This window comes from Scomber japonicus, chromosome 10 (assembly GCF_027409825.1).
Source record: "Scomber japonicus isolate fScoJap1 chromosome 10, fScoJap1.pri, whole genome shotgun sequence".
Classification (NCBI taxonomy): domain Eukaryota; kingdom Metazoa; phylum Chordata; class Actinopteri; order Scombriformes; family Scombridae; genus Scomber; species Scomber japonicus.
In genome coordinates this window covers 9,171,692-9,191,176 of record NC_070587.1, presented here as the reverse complement: position 1 = coordinate 9,191,176, position 19,485 = coordinate 9,171,692, and the positions used below count along the sequence as shown (strand labels likewise).

At 41.6% G+C, this 19,485-nt stretch overlaps 1 protein-coding gene across 1 annotated transcript; it reads left to right on the top strand.

The window, feature by feature from the left end:
• Positions 1-916: 916 nt before the first annotated feature.
• On the top strand, positions 917-19,117 carry prkcg (protein kinase C, gamma). The gene is made up of 17 exons (XM_053326569.1): positions 917-1,079; positions 2,133-2,379; positions 5,629-5,660; positions 5,762-5,844; positions 6,833-6,944; positions 9,661-9,789; positions 9,883-10,039; positions 10,415-10,616; positions 11,141-11,338; positions 13,217-13,390; positions 13,695-13,786; positions 14,307-14,369; positions 14,540-14,678; positions 16,662-16,742; positions 16,927-17,034; positions 17,993-18,133; positions 18,956-19,117. Exons 2-17 carry the CDS (start codon positions 2,138-2,140, stop codon positions 19,115-19,117), a joined length of 2,115 nt encoding a protein of 704 aa, XP_053182544.1. The 5' UTR covers positions 917-1,079; positions 2,133-2,137.
• The last annotated feature ends 368 nt before the right edge of the window (positions 19,118-19,485 follow it).

The window sequence follows — 19,485 nt, the reverse complement described above, 5'->3', positions numbered from 1 at the left end:
CACAAGAACACAGACATACACAGTGTACTCCACTGTACAAACAGCCCCTCTCTCTTAGAAACTACTCTTCCCGTCAGGCTTAGCTGACCTGGTTTCCGTGCACAGTGGATCAGTGTTATCATGCCACCACTTGCTCTCATCTCAGAATGAAATTCAAATGTGCTGAAGACGCTGTTAACTGAAGTGTCGCAGGAAACACTAATAGGGTCATTTATTTCACAGGCCTGTTGATCCTTCAGTCATCTGGATCTGCTGCAAACTCCATTTTAGCATGTCCATGCCGTGTTTAACTCTCCAACACTGAAGCTCTCTGCTCTTTCTTCCAGACTGGCTCCTCTCTCCTCCTCTCCTTTTCTTCTCTCCTCCTGGCACCGGAGGAAGTGAGAGACAGTTGGCGCCTGCTTTTCTTTACTGTATTGGTGGTGGCAAAATGGCAGCTACTGTCTTATCTGTCTTCCATCCTCTACCACCCTCACCCTCTCCTGAGAGAAGTAACCCAGATTTCAAAATGACTCGCTGCCTATTCCCCTCAATCTTTCTCCTTTCTCTCTCTCTCTCTCTCTCTCTCTCTCTCTCTCTCTCTCTCTCTCTCTCTCTCTCTCTCTCTCTCTCTCTCTCTCTCTCTCTCTCTCTCTCTCTTTTTCTCTCTCTCTCCACCTCTTGTCCTCTTCTTAGTAAAAACAGAATCAATCTTAGAAAGAGAATACCACCTCTCTATCTCGTCCTCCTCCTCACCCTGCCTCTGGGTTAACGGATATTTACCACCTCACTCTTCTATCTTTGGTTCCTAGAAAGCTTGAATCTCAGTCGAGACGCCTGTTGCTTTCTTTTTTTTTTTGTTGTAATAGGTTTTCTTTTCCTTTTTTTATTTTGGCTGATTGTATTCCACTTGCCAGAGTGCTGCTTTTGTTTTTTCTGTCTTTTCTTCTGTATTTTTTCTCTTTTTTTTGACGTTACAAACTACAGGTGTAACACCTCAGCCTTTCTTGTAAAGTGAGCAGGACAAAGAGAAGAAGCAGAGGAAGAGAAGAAAGCAGTCCTTCAGGCAAGACTTTCCTCCAAAATCAACACAAATTCAGGTATTGTCTCTTTATAGTTTTTGCCGTGTGGGTCTATGCACATTTTTTGAACATGTCTCTCTTCTTGTCATTATCTAACTAATTTCTGAGCACTGTCCCATTTTCCCCACCATTCGCCTCTTCACCCTTTTGATTGATTTGCTCTTGCTTCTTTGCTGAGGCGCTATCATTTCATCACATTCTTTTTCTGGCATGTTTTTTTGCTATGGGCTTATTTATTTATTCATTAAATCTCTGTTGGTGTTTCATTTATCATTTAGTAGCATACAACCCTTTCACCACAATCTCTCCGGCTAATATTTGCTGCTTTGCACTTTTTCCAGCACATCTCATTCCCTATAGATGTATACATATTATTCTGGTCCAAACTTTTCTTCAGAAATAGGACTTATTGCTAATAAGGGCAGGCGGGAAGTCGGGAGAGGATACAGGGTCTAATATTGGAGCAGGTGGTGGGGGTGTTGTTGACATGGCAACAGGAGGTACAGTTGACATGATGACCGCGGGCGGGGGGGGTGTACTCATAGCTGCCAAGGAGCTGGATATGAAAGGGGTAAAGAGAGAGCAAGAGATGTACTGTAGGTAAAAAGGACAGGCAGTATGTGGGACACAGTGAGTTGCACTAATCGTTTAGCGTCTCAGAGTCTCTTAGGAGAGTTTTGTCTCTGTATGTGAATTAACCTTCCTGTCTCCTTCGTTGCACCCTTTCTTCTTCTCATTCCCTCCGTACCTGTCGCTTTACCTGTATTCTCTTTGTTTTCTTTTGCACTTCCGGCCCATTCATCCTCATTCTGGATCTTTCTCTCCATTACGCCACTCCTTCACTGCTCCCTTGCCTACGTTCCGCATGCCATTAATACAACTCCTGTCTCCACTGTGACCCATTACACTTTCTGTCCCTCCTCCTCCTGCTCCTCCTCCCTGTCCTTGCATCCTCCACTCCTCCCTCTCCCACGTTCAAGGTCTTTTGCTTGTACAACTCTATACTCTCCTCACTGACACTCATCATCCATTCTCTCCCTACCTCCTCCCCTCTCTACTGTGTTACTCCAGGCATCATGTCTACCCCTATCTCCCCCTCCCCCTCCCTCTCCCCAATGACAGTGGCCTCCCCTACATCAGCAATCTCCCCCAGTGCCTCCCCCCTGCCCTCGCCCCTCTCCCCTCCACCCAAGGTGCCTGTGTTTCAGAGGAAGGGAGCGCTCAAACACAAGAGGATTGTCGAGGTGAAAGACCATCAGTTTACAGCCCGCTTCTTCAAACAGCCCACCTTCTGCAGCCACTGCACTGACTTCATCTGGTAACACACACACACACACACACACATACATAAATACACATGTAACTCCACACACACACCACCCCACCAGTTTGTAAGCCGCCTCCTCGGCCATCCCAGCGCTCCGTCTGATTCTGACTTTCTCTGCACTTTTGTCTTTTCTCTTTCACCAATTCCAGCTGCTTCCAGCCTACACTGTGTAGCCACCACACTGACCTGATGTGATCACATAACCTCACCTCCACACTACAGCCCACATGATACATACAGGCGTTACTTAAGCAACTTCATGTGCTTACACACAGACATTAACACATACACTACACACTAAGAAGCACACACAAAAACTTAAGACACACTGTTTATGCTAGTAGGACAGATTAAAATAGCATTGATGCAGAAACTGATGCAGTGGAGGCTGGGATATCCTGCTGGATCCTGCACTTCCCATAATGCAACTTGTATGACTTTTATCAGCCACCCCACCCCACCCCACACTTCTTAAATACCCACTTCTTTCCACAGCCATATACAGTTTGTAATGCAGGCTCGCTCTTAAAAAAAAAGGGACTGTCAAGCCTAAATCCAATGATGACATTTTCAGGGTTATTTTTTCAGTCTTTTGAAAGCTCATTTAGAGCCAAAAAATACAGAACTCTTCACTACTAGGCTGAGTAGTACTCCTCCTAAGCTGAACCTCATGTAAAATCGGTTTCCCTTTAAAGTACTATAGCAATTTCACAACATAAAAATACTTTAGATACATAATATACTTTTTATACGTTAGAAATATTAGAACGTCCTACATTCAAAAATGCTCTGAAGTAAATGTACAGAAGTTCAAGCTGAAAAATGAACTAAAATGTAGAAATTATGGGGCTTAATCAGTTTTGCTTTGTTAAATGTTTAATGTGTTAATATGTGAAGAGTATTTTATTTTCATAGGTGTTCCAGATGGTGCTAGATCCACATTAATTTATTATAAATGGTTGGTATTTAAGCTTGTCGCTTACCGGTGAAAACCATGAATCTCCTAATTTGGCGGTTTTAATTTTTTTGAAAAAGGATGGATGGATTCTGAAGGATTTAAAATTGTCCTATTTCTGAGGAGTAACACAGTAATTAAATACTCATTGGATTATTTAAAAAATGCATTCTCACAAAGCTGAAAACAGGGCTGCTTTTCTTCATTTGTGATAAGTTGATATTTTGAAGATATGTGCCTTTCACAAGATGATGGGTTTTTTTGCAAACATTAATCTGTATTTATGAGTGAAAATAGTGGAGCAAACTGTAATATTTCCATCTGAAAGGTTGTGTAGAGATGGTGTCAACTTACAAAAAATCAGAAATAGTCAAGTAAGGTACCGGTGTGTCACAATTTCTCTGAAGTACAATACTTGAGTCAGTGTGTTTTGTTACTGTGGTCCTCTGACATGCAAGCACAAAGACATTCATAAGAAAAATGAGTCTTCCATGTGAATGCAGAAAAGCATGAAGTGAGCTTGTTCTGTCCAATGAAACTATGGCAGCGTGTGCGTGCGTGCGTGCGTGTGTGCGTGTGTGCGTTGGACATATGGTAGGGTGTATGTCGGATACAGGGCAGTGCATGTGCCAGCAGCCTCTGGGTAGCTTTCAGGACATTTCTCCAACTGGCTGCTGTCTTGGCCACAGTAGCAGCACTCAGTTCAGGGTGACAACACTTTCCTTCACACAGGGTGTCAGAGTAGTGGCTCGCAACCTGGGTGTTCAAGCCCCAAAGGGGGATTGTGAGATTAATTAAAGACTATGAAAAGATTATTCTAATATGCGGATGTAAATATGTTCTTTGTTAATTCAGGCACTGGAAAGGAATGAGTGTGTATCTTGTTGGCCTTCAGCCTCCAATTATGAGGTAAAGTGATCTGATAAGGATAAAAATGTGACATTGTCTCATCACAAAGTACCTAGTATGAGGATGGAGTCTGTAATCTGCTGTATTTAAGGGTCATAAGTCACAAACATAGGTTCTAACAGTGAAAATCAATAAATAAGACCCTAAAAACATCAAGTAGGTTCTTTTTACAGCAGACGTTTTGACACTTTATAGTTGGAAACACAGCACAGGTGTTACTTAACACCATTAATGATGGCTCAGTAGTACATCTGTGCTTTTCCTGCTGTGACGAAAACAAAAAAAAGGGACTAGTGCAACAATATTCAGTGTTTTTTCTAGTTATTATTTAATTTGTTATTGATTATTTGTGAACTGTAATAAACACATCATCCAGAATGTTTTCAGGTGCTCTGGTCAGTTTGTCAAGGCTACTCTAATGATTTTTTATTGAAACGCTTTATTTTATTTAATGTATTAGCCAGATTTTCCAGTACATCATCACATTTAAAAATGCCGCTATTCCTTCCATTGAATTGCCTGTGATATCCAGTTGACTAGTAATGTTGCCGATCTTTTCAAAATCCATACCTGGTTCTCTAATGCTCTCTGCTGGTCAAAAAATAGAATGGGCCTCATAATTTCAATGCTGCAGACATTCAGACTTAAATGACTGAATGAATGCTGATCATGGATCAGATTACCCTCAGCAACCCCATCTTTAATTATTACTCAGCCAGATGGTGAACTGATTGTAGATCAGTGATTATGGTCAGTTTCCTATGAACCCCCAGGCCTCTCAAGTATGATTGTGGAGGAGCTCTCGGTGGTGTCTTGTTCGACTCCTTTTCTAAAGCTCCTAATCAAAACTTGATTCACAGCAGGCAAGCTGCTGAGTGGACTCTTTAGTAAATCAATGGCTTTAATTATTCAATTAAAGCTCTGAGGAGACATTGGGAACTAGCCAACACCGCAGTTCTGGAAACAGGAGAATTGTATTTGTCCACGTGTGTGTGTGTGTGTGTGTGTGTGTGTGTGTGTGTGTGTGTGTGTGACAATAATTGACACTGCTCTTCTTGACCTGGTCAGCAGCAGGGCTTTGGGAAGGGAGACGCACAGATTTCACATATAACGACTTTTATTCATCACGTTCGAAGTTTCTAACAGCTAGTGGTGTTTGTTTATTTTTTATCTCAAAGACTTTTCTATCAACTTGTGCCTGCATGTCTGTTGGTCCTAATACAGCAGGGAATAATGCAAAAGTAGTATCTCTGTTTTGGCAATATTATCTATGTTCTTTTGGCTGAAAAACAGTCTCAGAAGCAGAAAATATTTCACCTGAAAAAGAGTAGAGAAGATTGTTTTTGTGTCTTAATCTATGTGCCTTTCTTACTCAGGGGCATCGGCAAACAGGGATTCCAATGTCAGGGTAAAGATAAATCCAGTTTTCAGTGTTTAATCTCCTCAGATGGTTTTTGCTGTATGATCAATTGATTCATGTCTAAGGATATTTTTCTCTGTTTTCTTTAGTTTGCAGTTTTGTGGTCCACAAAAGATGTCACGAGTTTGTGACCTTCACCTGTCCCGGCTCTGTAGCAGCACCCAGACCAGATGTGAGCAGATCGCTTTCACTCTTACATTCCTCTTGTTTTTCAAGATTTATGCCAGCATCATCATATTTAGCTATCAGCGTGTTGCCAGTAACACGTGTGCATGACTCATCCATCAATCTTTACATCCTTCACGTCGAGCAGCCTTGTCCCATCTGTGACGTCTGCACTCATGTCATGTCATCCCACAAGACCTTGGAGATACAGGGAGTTGGAGATAGAGGCTGGGGGAGATACAGGTGAAGGGTGGGAGGAACTGATAAGAAGGCGAATTAGAGGGGGGAGGAAGCAACAGACTGCTTAGTCCTTCTCTCTGTGGCATTTTGAGGATTTCAGGGAGATTTGTCTTTTCTTCACGTTTTTTTTTTGTTTTTTTTGCCAGCCAAATAAACTGCATCAGAAATTAGGTCAAGGGGAACATGTGTGTGTGTACATTGTGTGTGTGTTTGTGTGTGTGTGATTAACTGTTTGAGTGAAAACGGATGAGTGACTTAAAGGAAGACATACAGAGGGAAAGACAAGAAACAGGGTGATGGTGTTTTTAAATACTGTCTCAGAGTGACGAGGGAGAGAAAATGGGGTCTGATGAGCTGAAGAGAGATAAAAATGATTCATCCTCTCTGTATGGCACACACACACACACACACACACACACACACACACACACACACACACACACACAAATGTACACACACTCATACTTAGCCTTGCCTAGATGCACTCTCATTTAGGTGTCCTCTCCCAATAGAGTTATCTAATTGGCTTGACCATGAATACCCCACTCAACATTTGTCCACTACTCATACCCTCTGTGTGTGTGTGTGTGTGTGTGTGTGTGTGTGTGTGTGTGTGTGTGTGTGTGTGTGTGTGTGTGTGTGTGTGTGTGTGTGTGTGTGTGTGTGTGTGTGTGTGTGTGTGTGTGTGTATTAGTCTCCACAGTGTCTCCCATTGTTATTATGCTTCAGTGCAGATTGTTTCTGTTGTATTTCAGGACCTGAAGAGTCGACACACATTTAAGGTCCAAACATACTCCAGTCCCACCTTCTGCGACCACTGTGGCTCGCTGCTGTACGGCCTCATTCACCAGGGCATGAAATGTGTCTGTGAGTTCCCCTTCATATTTATCTATAACATATTACAGGTATTATAGTGGTTCACCTCTCATCTGTAGTGAAGAATCTGGTCTCCACAAGGTTAAGCACCTAATTTATGGTTCACTTAATGGAGGTGGGGAGGGGGGTGGGGGATTAAGGTTAGGGTCAGCGTTGAGTTCAGGCAAACAGTGCTTATTGCTAGGACACAGCTCCAGCGAGTTCATGTAAGACAATTTACAGTAATGTCTTCATAAGAGACAAAAACAACTGGAGCTGAGTGCACAAGCAATGTTTCATTTATTTTGTCATTTGTGGATATTTGAGATTTTTAATAAAATCTCATATGATTGTTTATATATAAACATAAACTAATAATCTTGGTAAAGATCTGCTAGATATTGTTATTGAAGAATTGTGGCTAGCATACAGGGGACCCACAAATTCAGAGAACTGTTAAGAAATTGTAATTTTAAGTTTATAAGAACCACCTTCTAAGTACTCTCCTGTGATGTGATACACTTCCTGTAGTCATCTTTTGTCAACGTGTCAAGAACCTCCTACAAATCTTCTTCCACAGTGGCAAATCTTCTCCCTTTCAGTCCCAGTATGCTGCTACTTTGCAGGAAATCTGATAACTACACCCTACTTCCATGCTATTTATGGTTTTTGGGGCTTTTTGAGTCCTTCCTTGTTTGGGATATTTTCCAGCTGACAGAACACTTCAGTGCTCTCTGGTGGACAAACTGTGTAATGGTGACACAGCTTCTGAAGTAACTACAACAAATGTTCATTTATTTATTTATTTTAGTTTATTTATTTAAAAATAGGACAGTGTACATTCATGAACATTTCAAATTAAAATGTAAATGCACCAGAGTTAGCTAAAATAGCTAGTTTTCATGCGTTGTCCCTTGGCAGGTCAGGACAGAAAGAAAGAAAAAATAATAAATAAAAAAGAAAAGTCAAAAAAAGAAAAAAGTGTCAAATCAGCACAACTAAAACAACAAGTTGTTTAAGACAGACAGACATACAAGGCGTCAGACATACAGAAAAATGACAGTGCAGGTTAGTTATGGTTACAGTTTTGGTTATTTTTAATCCATCTCTTAAGTTTATTTTTAAAGGATAGATAACTGGTGCAATCTCTTACATCCGTAGGGAGAGTATTCCTGTAGTTTGAGGCGCGTACTGAGAAGACTGTCTGTCCAAACGTACTGCACCTATACTCTATAACACAGTCTCCCCTGGCGACTGCCCTGGTTGCTCTGCCAGTGCTGCCCTTCAGCTCTATGAACTCACTCAGAAGGGGAGAATCTGAGACAGAAGCTGTCAAATTTAAATAAGTTATGTTTTGTTAGTATATGGCGTGGTGGTGGTGGTGATAGCTGATAGGTTTCTGGTCTAATGTTTTTAAGGTCTGCTTATAGATCTATTGGTTTCAGAGTTGTTGTACTTCCTTGAGACCAGCTTGTGTAACAGTATGAGATTTGAGAAAAGATCATAGCATACTGAAAAAGTTTGGCATCCTCTATGGTCAGGTACTGCCTCACATGTCTAAATTTAGCCAAATTAAATTTAATAGTATTAGCAACCTTTTTGACTTGTTTTTTAAAATTTCAATTGCAATCCAAAATGATGCCGAGATATTTAAAATCAGATGCAGCCATGAGCTTATGGCCTTCAATAAAAACATCAGGGTGCTGTGTATTTGATGATTTCTGGGAGAGGAACATATAGACTGTTTTATTCATGTTCAAGTGTAAAGATTAGTTTTTTAGCCAGTCACAGACATGGACCAATGCTGCAGTGAGTTTAGTTGCAGCCTACATGAAGAACAGTGTCATCTGCATACATTTGAACATTAACAGATGGACAAACTGATGGTAAGTCATTAATGTACATGCTAAACAGAATTGGGCCCAATACTGACCCCTGGGGTACACCAATATTATTACTGAGATATGGAGAATAGCTACTTCCAAAGTGTACACTTTGTGTCCTATCAGCCAAATATGAATTCATCCATTTTATGGCTTCAGTCGAGAAATTAAAATATGATCATTTTGCTAAAAGTGTCTGGTGATTCACAGTGTCAAACTTAAAATCCAAACATACTGCGCCAGCTACCCCACCTTTATCCAATTTGAACTTTACACTTTCCAGGAAATAGCAGTTAGCTGTTTCCGTAGATTGGTTAGTGCGAAATCCAAATTGCATTGGGTGCAGAGGGGCGTTACCTAAGTTTAGGTGTGCTGTCAGCTGTTCTGCTACCCATTTTTCGCATACCTTGGAAATCACTGATAGAATGCTGATGGGTCTGTAATTAGTTATTTTATCACCAGACTTAAAAACAGGGGACATCACTACTTTTTGCCAGGGGCTAGGAAAAAGACTATGCCTAATTGAGAGGTTAATCAAATGAGCAATGGGGCAAGCAAAGGACTCCTTATGTGATTTCAAAAATGTGTTGTGCAGACCATATGCATCCTTAGCTTTTGAGTGTCGTTGTGAAGTTATGATTTTTATTACTGCTGATTCAGATATTTCCATTATATTAAAAGCATGGCATCCTTGTACTGAAATTTAATGTTGCTGATTGGCCATCATATACTGAAGCCAGTTGATCTCAGATGAGCTAATATCAGCTCATATATCAGCCTGGAGGATTTATCAGTTTAGCTTTAGTGTTGATGTGTGTACTGTATGTGTGTCTTTATTCTATGAGGTTGTGATATGAACGTGCATCGGCGGTGTGAAACCAGTGTTCCCAGCCTCTGTGGCCAAGACCATACAGAGAAGAGAGGCAGGATCCACTTGACCGTCAGAGGAGAGAAGGAGGACATCTTTGTCACAGGTGAGGGGCTGTAATGGATTACTGGAAGTTTGGTTTGAAACAAAAAACAGGATTTTTCTTTCTGCACTCTCTATTATTGTACTTTCTCTTCAGTCGGGGAGGCTCGTAACCTGATGCCCATGGATCCAAATGGCCTGTCAGACCCGTATGTTAAACTGAAATTGATTCCAGACCCAAAGAGCCACAGCAAACAGAAGACCAAGACCATCCGCTCAACGCTCAATCCCATCTGGAATGAGAGTTTCACCTTGTGAGTACATGTGAACTTGAAAAATGAAGAGGGGTCTATAGGTGTGATTAAATGTCCCTGAAATTTAGATTGCTAGGTCAAAAAGAGAAAGATGAAGAACAAAGGACAGAATATATAAGTTAATGATCCCTGAACTGACATATCTTATTGTACATTAACAATGATAAAGTTTTCCTTTTACCAATCTTAATCATATTCAGTACAGTTAAGATATTGAGAAATGTCCTTAAAATCTGAAAAATGGCACAAAGATGAAAACTACAGCAATAATTTTGTGTTTTTATTTTTGGCTGCACAGTATCTGTATTGTTTTGTTGCTTTCATACTGAACAAACTCTCCCCACTGATTTTGAGTTTCTGTGTTGGTCTCTCCAGCTCAGTGCGCGGTCATCAGTGGGACAGGCGTCTGTCTGTGGAGGTGTGGGACTGGGACCGCACATCCAGGAATGATTTCATGGGAGCGCTGTCATTCGGAGTGAGTGAGATCTTCAGGCGTCCTATCAGTGGCTGGTTCAAACTGCTGGCTCAAGATGAGGGAGAGTACTACAACATCCCTGTGCCAGATCCAGACTTGGAGGTATGAAGCAGCCTACTCCTTCACAGACACTAAAGCCTTCAGTGCCCATCAGTACATCAATCATGGTGAACAAAAAGCAACAGTAGAGATATTTATACCTGTATTCACCAGAGAGTGGAGCAGTCCCTTATTTTTACTGTGCTAATGACCATTTATCCTCAGGTCTTGGCATATCCTTTATCAGCTTTTAATTGCCTATATCTAATAAACAACAGCTGCCACCGTCACACTGGGTCAGGATCCTGAACTGTCCCTTTGCTTACAATTCTATGTGAGAAAAAAATTCAGAAGATTTATGCCTGGTGTTGTAGCTGAATAATGAGATAATAAATTATCCCAAGCCTCCTCCTGTCTCTATTACACTCTGTCTCCACCAGGGTGCAGGATTGTTCTGCCTGACTGTAATAAATAAATGGGTATAGGAAGGGGTTCCATTTGGTGTTTATGTTTTGTGTGTGTTTGTATGTGTGTGCTGGACTGCTAACAACCATTCATCTCTGGACCCTCCTGCTATGATTCTCTAGGAGCCTCAGCCAGAACCTACATCACCCTCTCTGCCTCAGATGATGCCCCCTGCACAGCCGGAAACGTTCTCTGTGGCCTTGTCCCCAACCCCTGTGCCGCCCTGTCCGCCTGTCCACATTCCAGGGCCAAGCAAGGTCAAAGTGGGCATTCACGACTTCAACTTCCTCATGGTGTTGGGCAAAGGCAGCTTTGGCAAGGTAACCACACCAGCCATTGAGACGAAATGTCATCTTTTCTGAACACAATCAGTGCCTGTGATCCAACAGCTATAAGTGATATCAAAAAGGCCATTCATGCTGAAAACAACAAAGATTATTCCTGGCTTTAAATCATTTCTTTTATCGATGGACTTGACCTTCAAGTGGCATTTCATCAGCTGAAGAAGCTCCTGGGCACAGCAAAGCAGAATTTCTTTGAAAAATTGCCACTGTTACTAACATGCTCATTGTCTCTACTTCCACTGCCAAATGAATCATTTAACCCTTAGCTACTTATGTGTTGTCAGCAGTTGTGAGCTCAGGCTGACTGACTTCCTACATGCCACACAGGCAGGCAGTCCTTCTGGAGGTGTTCATTTCAAGAGAGCCTCTGCTCTCCATTTTCTCTTTAATTCCCCAGTAGATGAGCTATAATGAAGAGAGTGAAGTTTTGAGTCCTTCTTCCTCCTCTGAAATCCCCCTGTGCTGTTTCATAACTGTCAGAGGAGAGTCTACAGAGGACAGGAGAAATAGACTCTACTTACGTAAGACAAGAGGAAAAAAAACGACCCAAGAAAGGAGAGATATACCCCACGGCTGCTGAGTGAGGGAAAGTGAGAAAGAGGCAGACAGAGATAGAGAGAAAGAGAAAGGGATTACTGCGCTGCAGAAAGCGACAAAATGACCAAAAGGAAATTGGATAACAAGAAGGGAAGAGGGAGGGAGTACACGTGACCGTGTTGCTAAGTTTTGTAGTATTCTGGAGGGTGATGGGTCCCATTTGTGTGTGAGTTAGTTTCAGATTGTCGGGAAGAGCAAGAGACACGATCACAGAGGACAGCAGGATTTCTCTCAGTGACTGGCAGTTCATCAATAGCCCTGCACACACACACAAAGTACATGCACACACAGCCCTCTTCCCAAACACCTTTGTGTAGTCACATTGATTTCTGAAAAATGAAACTGTGTAATTTTCTGTGCTGTTCACCACTATTTGAAAGTAAAATGAGATCCTTTATCCCCACCAGCCAGTCACCATTACAGCTCAGCCAGACAATTTTAAACAGTGTGGTTGTCAGCACTTTCCTGTGCTGTTGACCATATAACGGGGGTCATGTGGCTCTCATTGTAGAAAATTATTGCATCATTAGCTTTCATGGCAACCAGTTAGAAACCAATTTCAGTGGATGGAGAAAATAGCCTCTAAATGTGTTTTTTATGTCTCATAAAAACATGAGAGCAGCTTTGCTTTTTCACTTTTGACATTAACGTGTCTTGAAATCTTGACGCACAAAGCAGCTTTAATTAAGTGTTATATTCAGTAAAAGTACTGAACTTGCTCAGGCATCTGTCCAAATAATGTGATTACATGCACGATATGCACCCTAACGTCCCGTAATTTAAATGTGCCTCAAAAGCACATCATTTTATTAAAACAGCAGAACTAGTTTCCTCCCAACTAGAGCACCCTGTCACTTATAACACAATGACCTAAAAACACTCTGCTGGCAGCATTACAGTACATGCATAATTCTATCTAGAGTAACAAATGAAGCTGTGGCGAGAGTTGCATTTAGGAGTTTTGAACACTGTTGACATACTGTAAATATGTTTGTGTTAAAGCAATAAAAAAACAGCTGTTGTGTTAAAAAAAAAATTAAATGCTTTTTTTTTTGCTTTTTCTTTTCTTAATGCCTGACAGTCAGTGTAGTGCCTAATAAATAAACATTTTGTTTATTAATAAATAAACATTTGGTTTATTTATGGACCTTTGCCGTTTAAAGACATATGGTCTATACTTGAAATGTCTTGTCTGTCTCCTTGTTGTTACTTTAACTTCATCTCCTTTTCCTCCTCCTGTCTCCATCTCTGTCACAGGTGCTGCTGGCTGAGGAGCGAGGCAGTGAGCGCCTGTTTGCTGTGAAAGTGTTGAAGAAGGATGTTCTCTTCCAGGACGAGGACACAGAGAGCGCCCTGGTGGAGAGGAGGGTCCTGGCGCTCTCCTCTCGCCCTCACTTCCTCACATCGCTCTACTGCGCCTTCCAGACTGAGGTGTGTGTACTGTACATCTGTGTGTGTGCAGAAGATATACAATGTCCCAAATGAACCACATACCTTTCATTAAAATTGTCCATAAACCTGCCTGACATTTTGGCTGCCTCCCATGAGTTATTTCAGTCCAGGTTGGCTGAGGACTTCGATTAATAAATGAAATAATTAGCTTGCTTTCTTTAACAAGGTCCTTGGTCCTGGAGGAGGCGTTTTGACAGATTGCTTTTTAATTTGGACAAGAGGTGATAATGTACGATCAGTGTGTGTGTGTGTGTGTCCATGTGTTTCTGTTTTGTTTCCGTAGGATCGTCTGTATTATGTGATGGAATATGTCAACGGGGGAGACCTGATGTTTCACATTCAGATAGTTGGCAAGTTCAAAGAGGCTCATGCAGCGTACGTAGTCAGAAAGCTCCTTTTACCTTCAATCACATCCACACAGTGTCTCATCTCCTGCCTGCTTTTATTCTCTGTGCCTGTACATGCACACTCATCTCTTCACTTTGTTCATTATACCTGGTGACTCATAAAAAGTCATCAACTCAAGCACCAGCCTGAGCACCCCCCCCCCCCCGCCCCCCACATGCACACACACACACACTTTCTCCTCCCACTAATCTCATCTTTTCATCTACATTTTTCCTCCCCCTGGCTGTTCATCCAGTCAATAATTTTTGATCAATCATCTAAGACTAATTTATACCCTGTTGCTCATTTCCAGCTTTATTTCTTCATCAACCTGCCTTTCATCTATTTTGTTACTCTCCCTTTCATCATCCTCTCGAGCTCCATTCCCTCTTTCCTTTCTTCTTGTCATCATCCTCTTTTGAATTAGCTGAAAACCTTGGCCAATTTTCTGAAAGATAAAGCAACTAGAAATGACCCCCTCCACCCCCGACCCCTCTCTTTCCTCCAGGTTTTATGCAGCAGAGATAGCAGTCGGCCTCTTCTTCCTCCACAGCAAAGGCATCATCTACAGGTAAGTGGGCTGCTCATCTAACATGGCCTGGTTTGGCACTGTCATTGCTCCGCAGTGCAGCACACAGACATGGCACAGATTTATCATGTCTTTTGTAGCTAATGACTGTTATAAAGATGTTATCTATCAAAATGATTCATACCTGTGTGATCTATCTCCTCCTTTCTCAGGGATCTAAAGCTGGATAATGTGCTGCTTGACAGCCAGGGCCACATAAAGATAGCAGACTTCGGGATGTGCAGGGAGGGCATGTTTGAGGGCGACACCACGCGCACCTTCTGTGGCACCCCTGACTACATCGCCCCCGAGGTACATTGGTACCTGCCCTCTCGCCACTGTCCACACTATCTCCTGAACTTCTCTCATTTGTTCCTTAGATACATTGTTTCCCCTCATTTCACCTCTGTCTTCGCCTCCTCGTTTTTGCTTGACCTGTTTTGCAGCGCTGTGAGACAGCGAGCTGCTGTGCGGCAGCTTCTCTCATCTCCTCCGTCCTCTGTGACCTTGTCAGCATTTTTGAATAATTAACTTCACATGATTCAATTAGCAGTGGTGTGTGCCTGCACTATGAGAACATTGCACAGAAATCACAATTGTCCTTCAGAGACCTTGTGTCACACATTTTGCCTTTCTCTTACTGTAATTGTCAAATATACATTGGTTGAAGAAGTTCATAGATCCTTTACTTTAGTAAAAGTAGCAACAGCACAGTGTAAAAATACTCATGTAAAAGTAAAAGCTCTTAATTTACTAAAGAAAAATACAGATACATTTACTTTAAGTATTAAAACTACAATTACTAGAGTTGTATTGTAATTCCACTGCAGTGAAATAACATTATAAGTACTGATCGATCAATATGTAAGCTGCAGTTTACTGTTGTAGCTGCTTGATCTGCTCTCTAAAGGGTCCAAAGTCATGAATAGTGGAAGAAAAACTAAGTTCTGCTAATTTGAGTTCATTTTTCAGACTTTTTGCTCATCTTTGCTTTTTGAGAATTTGAGAGTTCAACTCCTCGGGCCTTAAACCTTAAAGTTAAATGAAACCATGTGAGACTTTTAGAGGAGAAATGTCTCTTTAGTAGGAACTGCTGACAATTCAAACATCTGAAATATGAGCTGCTGTACTACTGCACACTGAGGAGCTCACAAGACAAAAAGGCAGGGAATACTGGTTTAATCTTTCACAATGCATAATAATTTATGAGCTTTATGTTAAATCTTAAAATCAGCTAGTAACTAAAACTGTCACAAGCTGTAAATGTACTTTCCTACATTCCCCTGTGAGTAATTTTCACAAGCTGACAGCAAGACACACCAGTGAAGACTAACTAGAAGGGATGTCATTGGTGTCGATGCAAATATTAGCTGTTCTGAAATCCTGCATACGGTGGAGGTGGTTTTACTTGACACCCCTTTGATGTGCAAAATATCACTACTGTGTGATGTATAGTATTTACAGTACAAATTATGTGTGTGCACGTGTGTCTGTTTGTGTTAAGTAATCATAAATTAATCTAAGGAGAGTGTGAAGACGATATCCAGCGCGTGTAGTGTGCGGACTTGTTGCAGACAGATGAGAGAGAGAGAGAGAGAGAGAGAGAGAGAGAGAGAGAGAGAGAGAGAGAGAGAGAGAGAGAGAGAGAGAGAGAGAGAGAGAGAGAGAGAGAGAGAGAGAGAGAGAGAGAGAGAGAGAGAGAGAGAGAGAGAGAGAGAGAGAGAGAGAGAGAGAGAGAGAGAGAGAGAGAGAGAGAGAGAGAGAGAGAGAGGATGTGACTGTTGTGCACGTCTTTGATATTGTAAACCTTTCTATGGAACCCCTGGGTATTGACTCTCTTATGTAAACACCCATTGATTCTCCTGCATCTGCCATTTTGGAAGTGATACAATATATTTCCCCAGGGGCTGGGAATTGTTCCCTTGTGCTTCGCCCCCTCGCGCACACACACGTACACATGTACACACGCAGGCACACACACACACACACACACACGTACACACACACACGTACACACACACACAGGGAAACAAACACAAGCTGACAAACACACAAATCCAAAGTCATGTGTTGATTATTTCTAGGCTCGCTCATACATTTACTCTCCACTAATGCCATACATTTCTTCTCCTCTCTCTCTCTCTCTCTCTTGCCGGCTGTCTGTGATAGCTGAATATCATCCAAGCTGCTATGACTGTACTTTCTCTTTTTGTCACTTCCTTATCTCTGCACTGCCATCTCTGCACTGCCATTCTTACTCTTTATCACCTCTCCTTTTCTCTCCATTCTTTTCAGATTGTGGCATATCAGCCCTATAATAAAGCCGTGGACTGGTGGTCTTATGGAGTACTGATGTATGAAATGCTGGCAGGACAGGTAACATCAGCTTAATCCTAACAATAGACCTGTGTGCACAGACTCTTAAGCCTCCAGTACTTGTCCTTTCTAATCACTTCAAAAGAGTTTAAAAGAACTTTAATGTCAGTGTATTTGCTTTCAATTAGCCCACAAGTCATCACAGTTGCTCTCCTTTCTTAACTGTACTGCCTCACTCTTCCAGCCACCATTTGATGGTATTGATGAGGAGGAGCTGTTTCAGTCAATCATGGAGCAGTGCGTCTCATACCCAAAAAGTCTGTCTCGTGAAGCTGTCGCTATCTGCAAGGGAGTAAGTATTCATTGTCTTCTTACTCATGCATAATCAAGATGCTCTATGTACATATGTAAATCATGAAAATTAAATGAAATTACATTAAGTGACATTTAAAGAATAAATATTTAAAGATCTCCTCCAGTCATGTATTAAAATAATCTGCTTAACAAAATTGTGTCCGAATGGGTTTTTCAGCAAAAATGTTCAATTACCTTGGTAGAAATCTTTAAAATGACATCTCCTGCTTCTCCCTCACTGAAAAAAATCCATAATCTAGGAATATACAAATATTATTCATTTAAAAAGTTTAACTACTGGACACAAGATGTCTCCTGCTTCACTGAAAAGTCAATTATAAGTGTTTGTGCACTAGAGGCTTCAACATTCGATTAACACACTTATAACTTGTATACTAAACTATGGTTGGCTCCAAACAAGCTGTGATTTCACAAATAATGCTCACAGGTAAATCTGTTAAACTCAGATTCTTTGTGAGCAGATGAGTGAAAACAGCCTTTAAGTGTCAAACCCTGCACATACATCATTCTGCACAGTGATGCTTCAGCACTGAGTGAAGGAACAAGAAGGAAAACTAGTTTTTACTGGAGGGCGAAGACATCTTAGTTGTACCATGCATATTTTGAATACTTAAAGACATAGTTCCCAACATTTTGGGAATGTGATTATTCACGGTCTTGTTGAGAGTTAGATGAGAAGATTGATACCAGTCTTAAGTGGTATCAACGCTCTCATCAAACTGTCAGTAAGAAAGTGAACAGTATTTCCCAAAATGTCAAACTGTTCCTTTAAACACAGTCAGGTTAAATGCATATGTAAATCAGACATATGAAATCAATTTACATGGTTTTAAGCATGCACAGTAACACATTAACACAAGTCCAACACTTGTTTCCTAAGATCACGGGGATGTTTTTCTCTTCTTTTCCCCTCCTTTTCTTCCTTCTTACCCAAGCTCCTGACAAAGCACCCAGCCAAGCGTCTGGGTGGAGGAGAGGAGGCAGAAAGAGAGATCAGGGAGCATCCATTCTTCCGCTGGATTGACTGGGACCGTCTGGAGAGACTGGAGATCCAGCCACCCTTCATACCCAGAACTGTCAGTTGAACAGATGGATTACAGATTCTCCCTCTCTTTCTTTCTCTCTTGTCATTCTCTTCTCTTTTCCCCCCTGTCTTTCTTTCTCTGTCTCTGTTTCTCTGAGGACACTTTTAGGGAATTGGAGCTGTCACTTTCTTCCATCTGTCTCCTCTCTCTCAGGCTCCCACGCTTTTCCTCATTTCCCTGCATGCTTCCTCTCTCTCTTTCTCTCTCTTTCACAGCATTGTGTTGGCCATTTTGGCGCTTCATCCCCTCCTCTCTTCTCTTCTTCTATGCAACCCCAGCGCCTCCCTCCCTCTCTCCCATTCCCCTTTCTTCTCTCTCTTTCATCACCTCTGCTGGCTCGTAGAGATCGGCTTTGATTGCCATGGAACAGACAGTCCAGTCATAACAGAAAAGACCCTCTGACCTTGAGGTCCTGCCTACTCCACCCATATGCAAATGTATGTCATCATTAGCCTGCCACGTGCCAGTTTGTGGGCCCACTGGCCAATGGTGAGGTGTTCCTTGAGTATGCTGAGTATGCTCAAGGGTTAGAGGCCAGGCCCATTAGCCAAATGAGATTCATATCATCCAGCAGAAAGGCTGTCAAAGTTGTTAAGAAGCTGGAGAAGAGACATGAGCCAGTTACTTTCTAGGTGTGGTAAAGAGCTCCTTGGAGAGAGGAGGAAGATGTGGGTGAGAAAGAGTTATGGAGAGAGATTAATTTTGTAATTCAGCTTTTTTGTTTTTTTTAATATCTTGACAAATGTTGTGTAAACAATCAGTATTAACCACAGGTCTGAATATGCATGCTAATCTTCTCTTCATCTTCATCAGGGTGGGAAAAAAGGAGAAAACTTCGACAAGTTCTTCACAGCGGCCCCATCAGCGCTCACTCCTTCTGACCCGGAAATACTAGAAGCCATGAACCAGGAGGACTTCGAAGGCTTCTCCTTCCTCAACCCAGACTTTGCTCCCTCACCTCTCACAGCCATTTGAAAATGGCTCCAAAACCTCATAGCTCCACCCCTCAAATTGTATCCAAACCAGTTTAACCTGTTTATCCCCCTAATAGTAGTTTTATACTGTAAGAGAGAATTGAGTAATGAGTATTAAAGAAACCTCTCATAACCAAATTCTGACATTTACATGAAAATGCCAAGACACCTTAATATTCATGCATTTTCTTTGATGTATGTACTTTAACCTGCCAATCCCAGATTCAAATATGTTGCAGCAGTGCAAACAGCATCGATAAAGATCACCATGTTAGAGTGTTTCTGTAAGACATGCCTTTACTTGATATTAGAGCACATTAGTTTGACTCTGATAAATGAATACATACTTCATCTCTATGCATGCCTTGT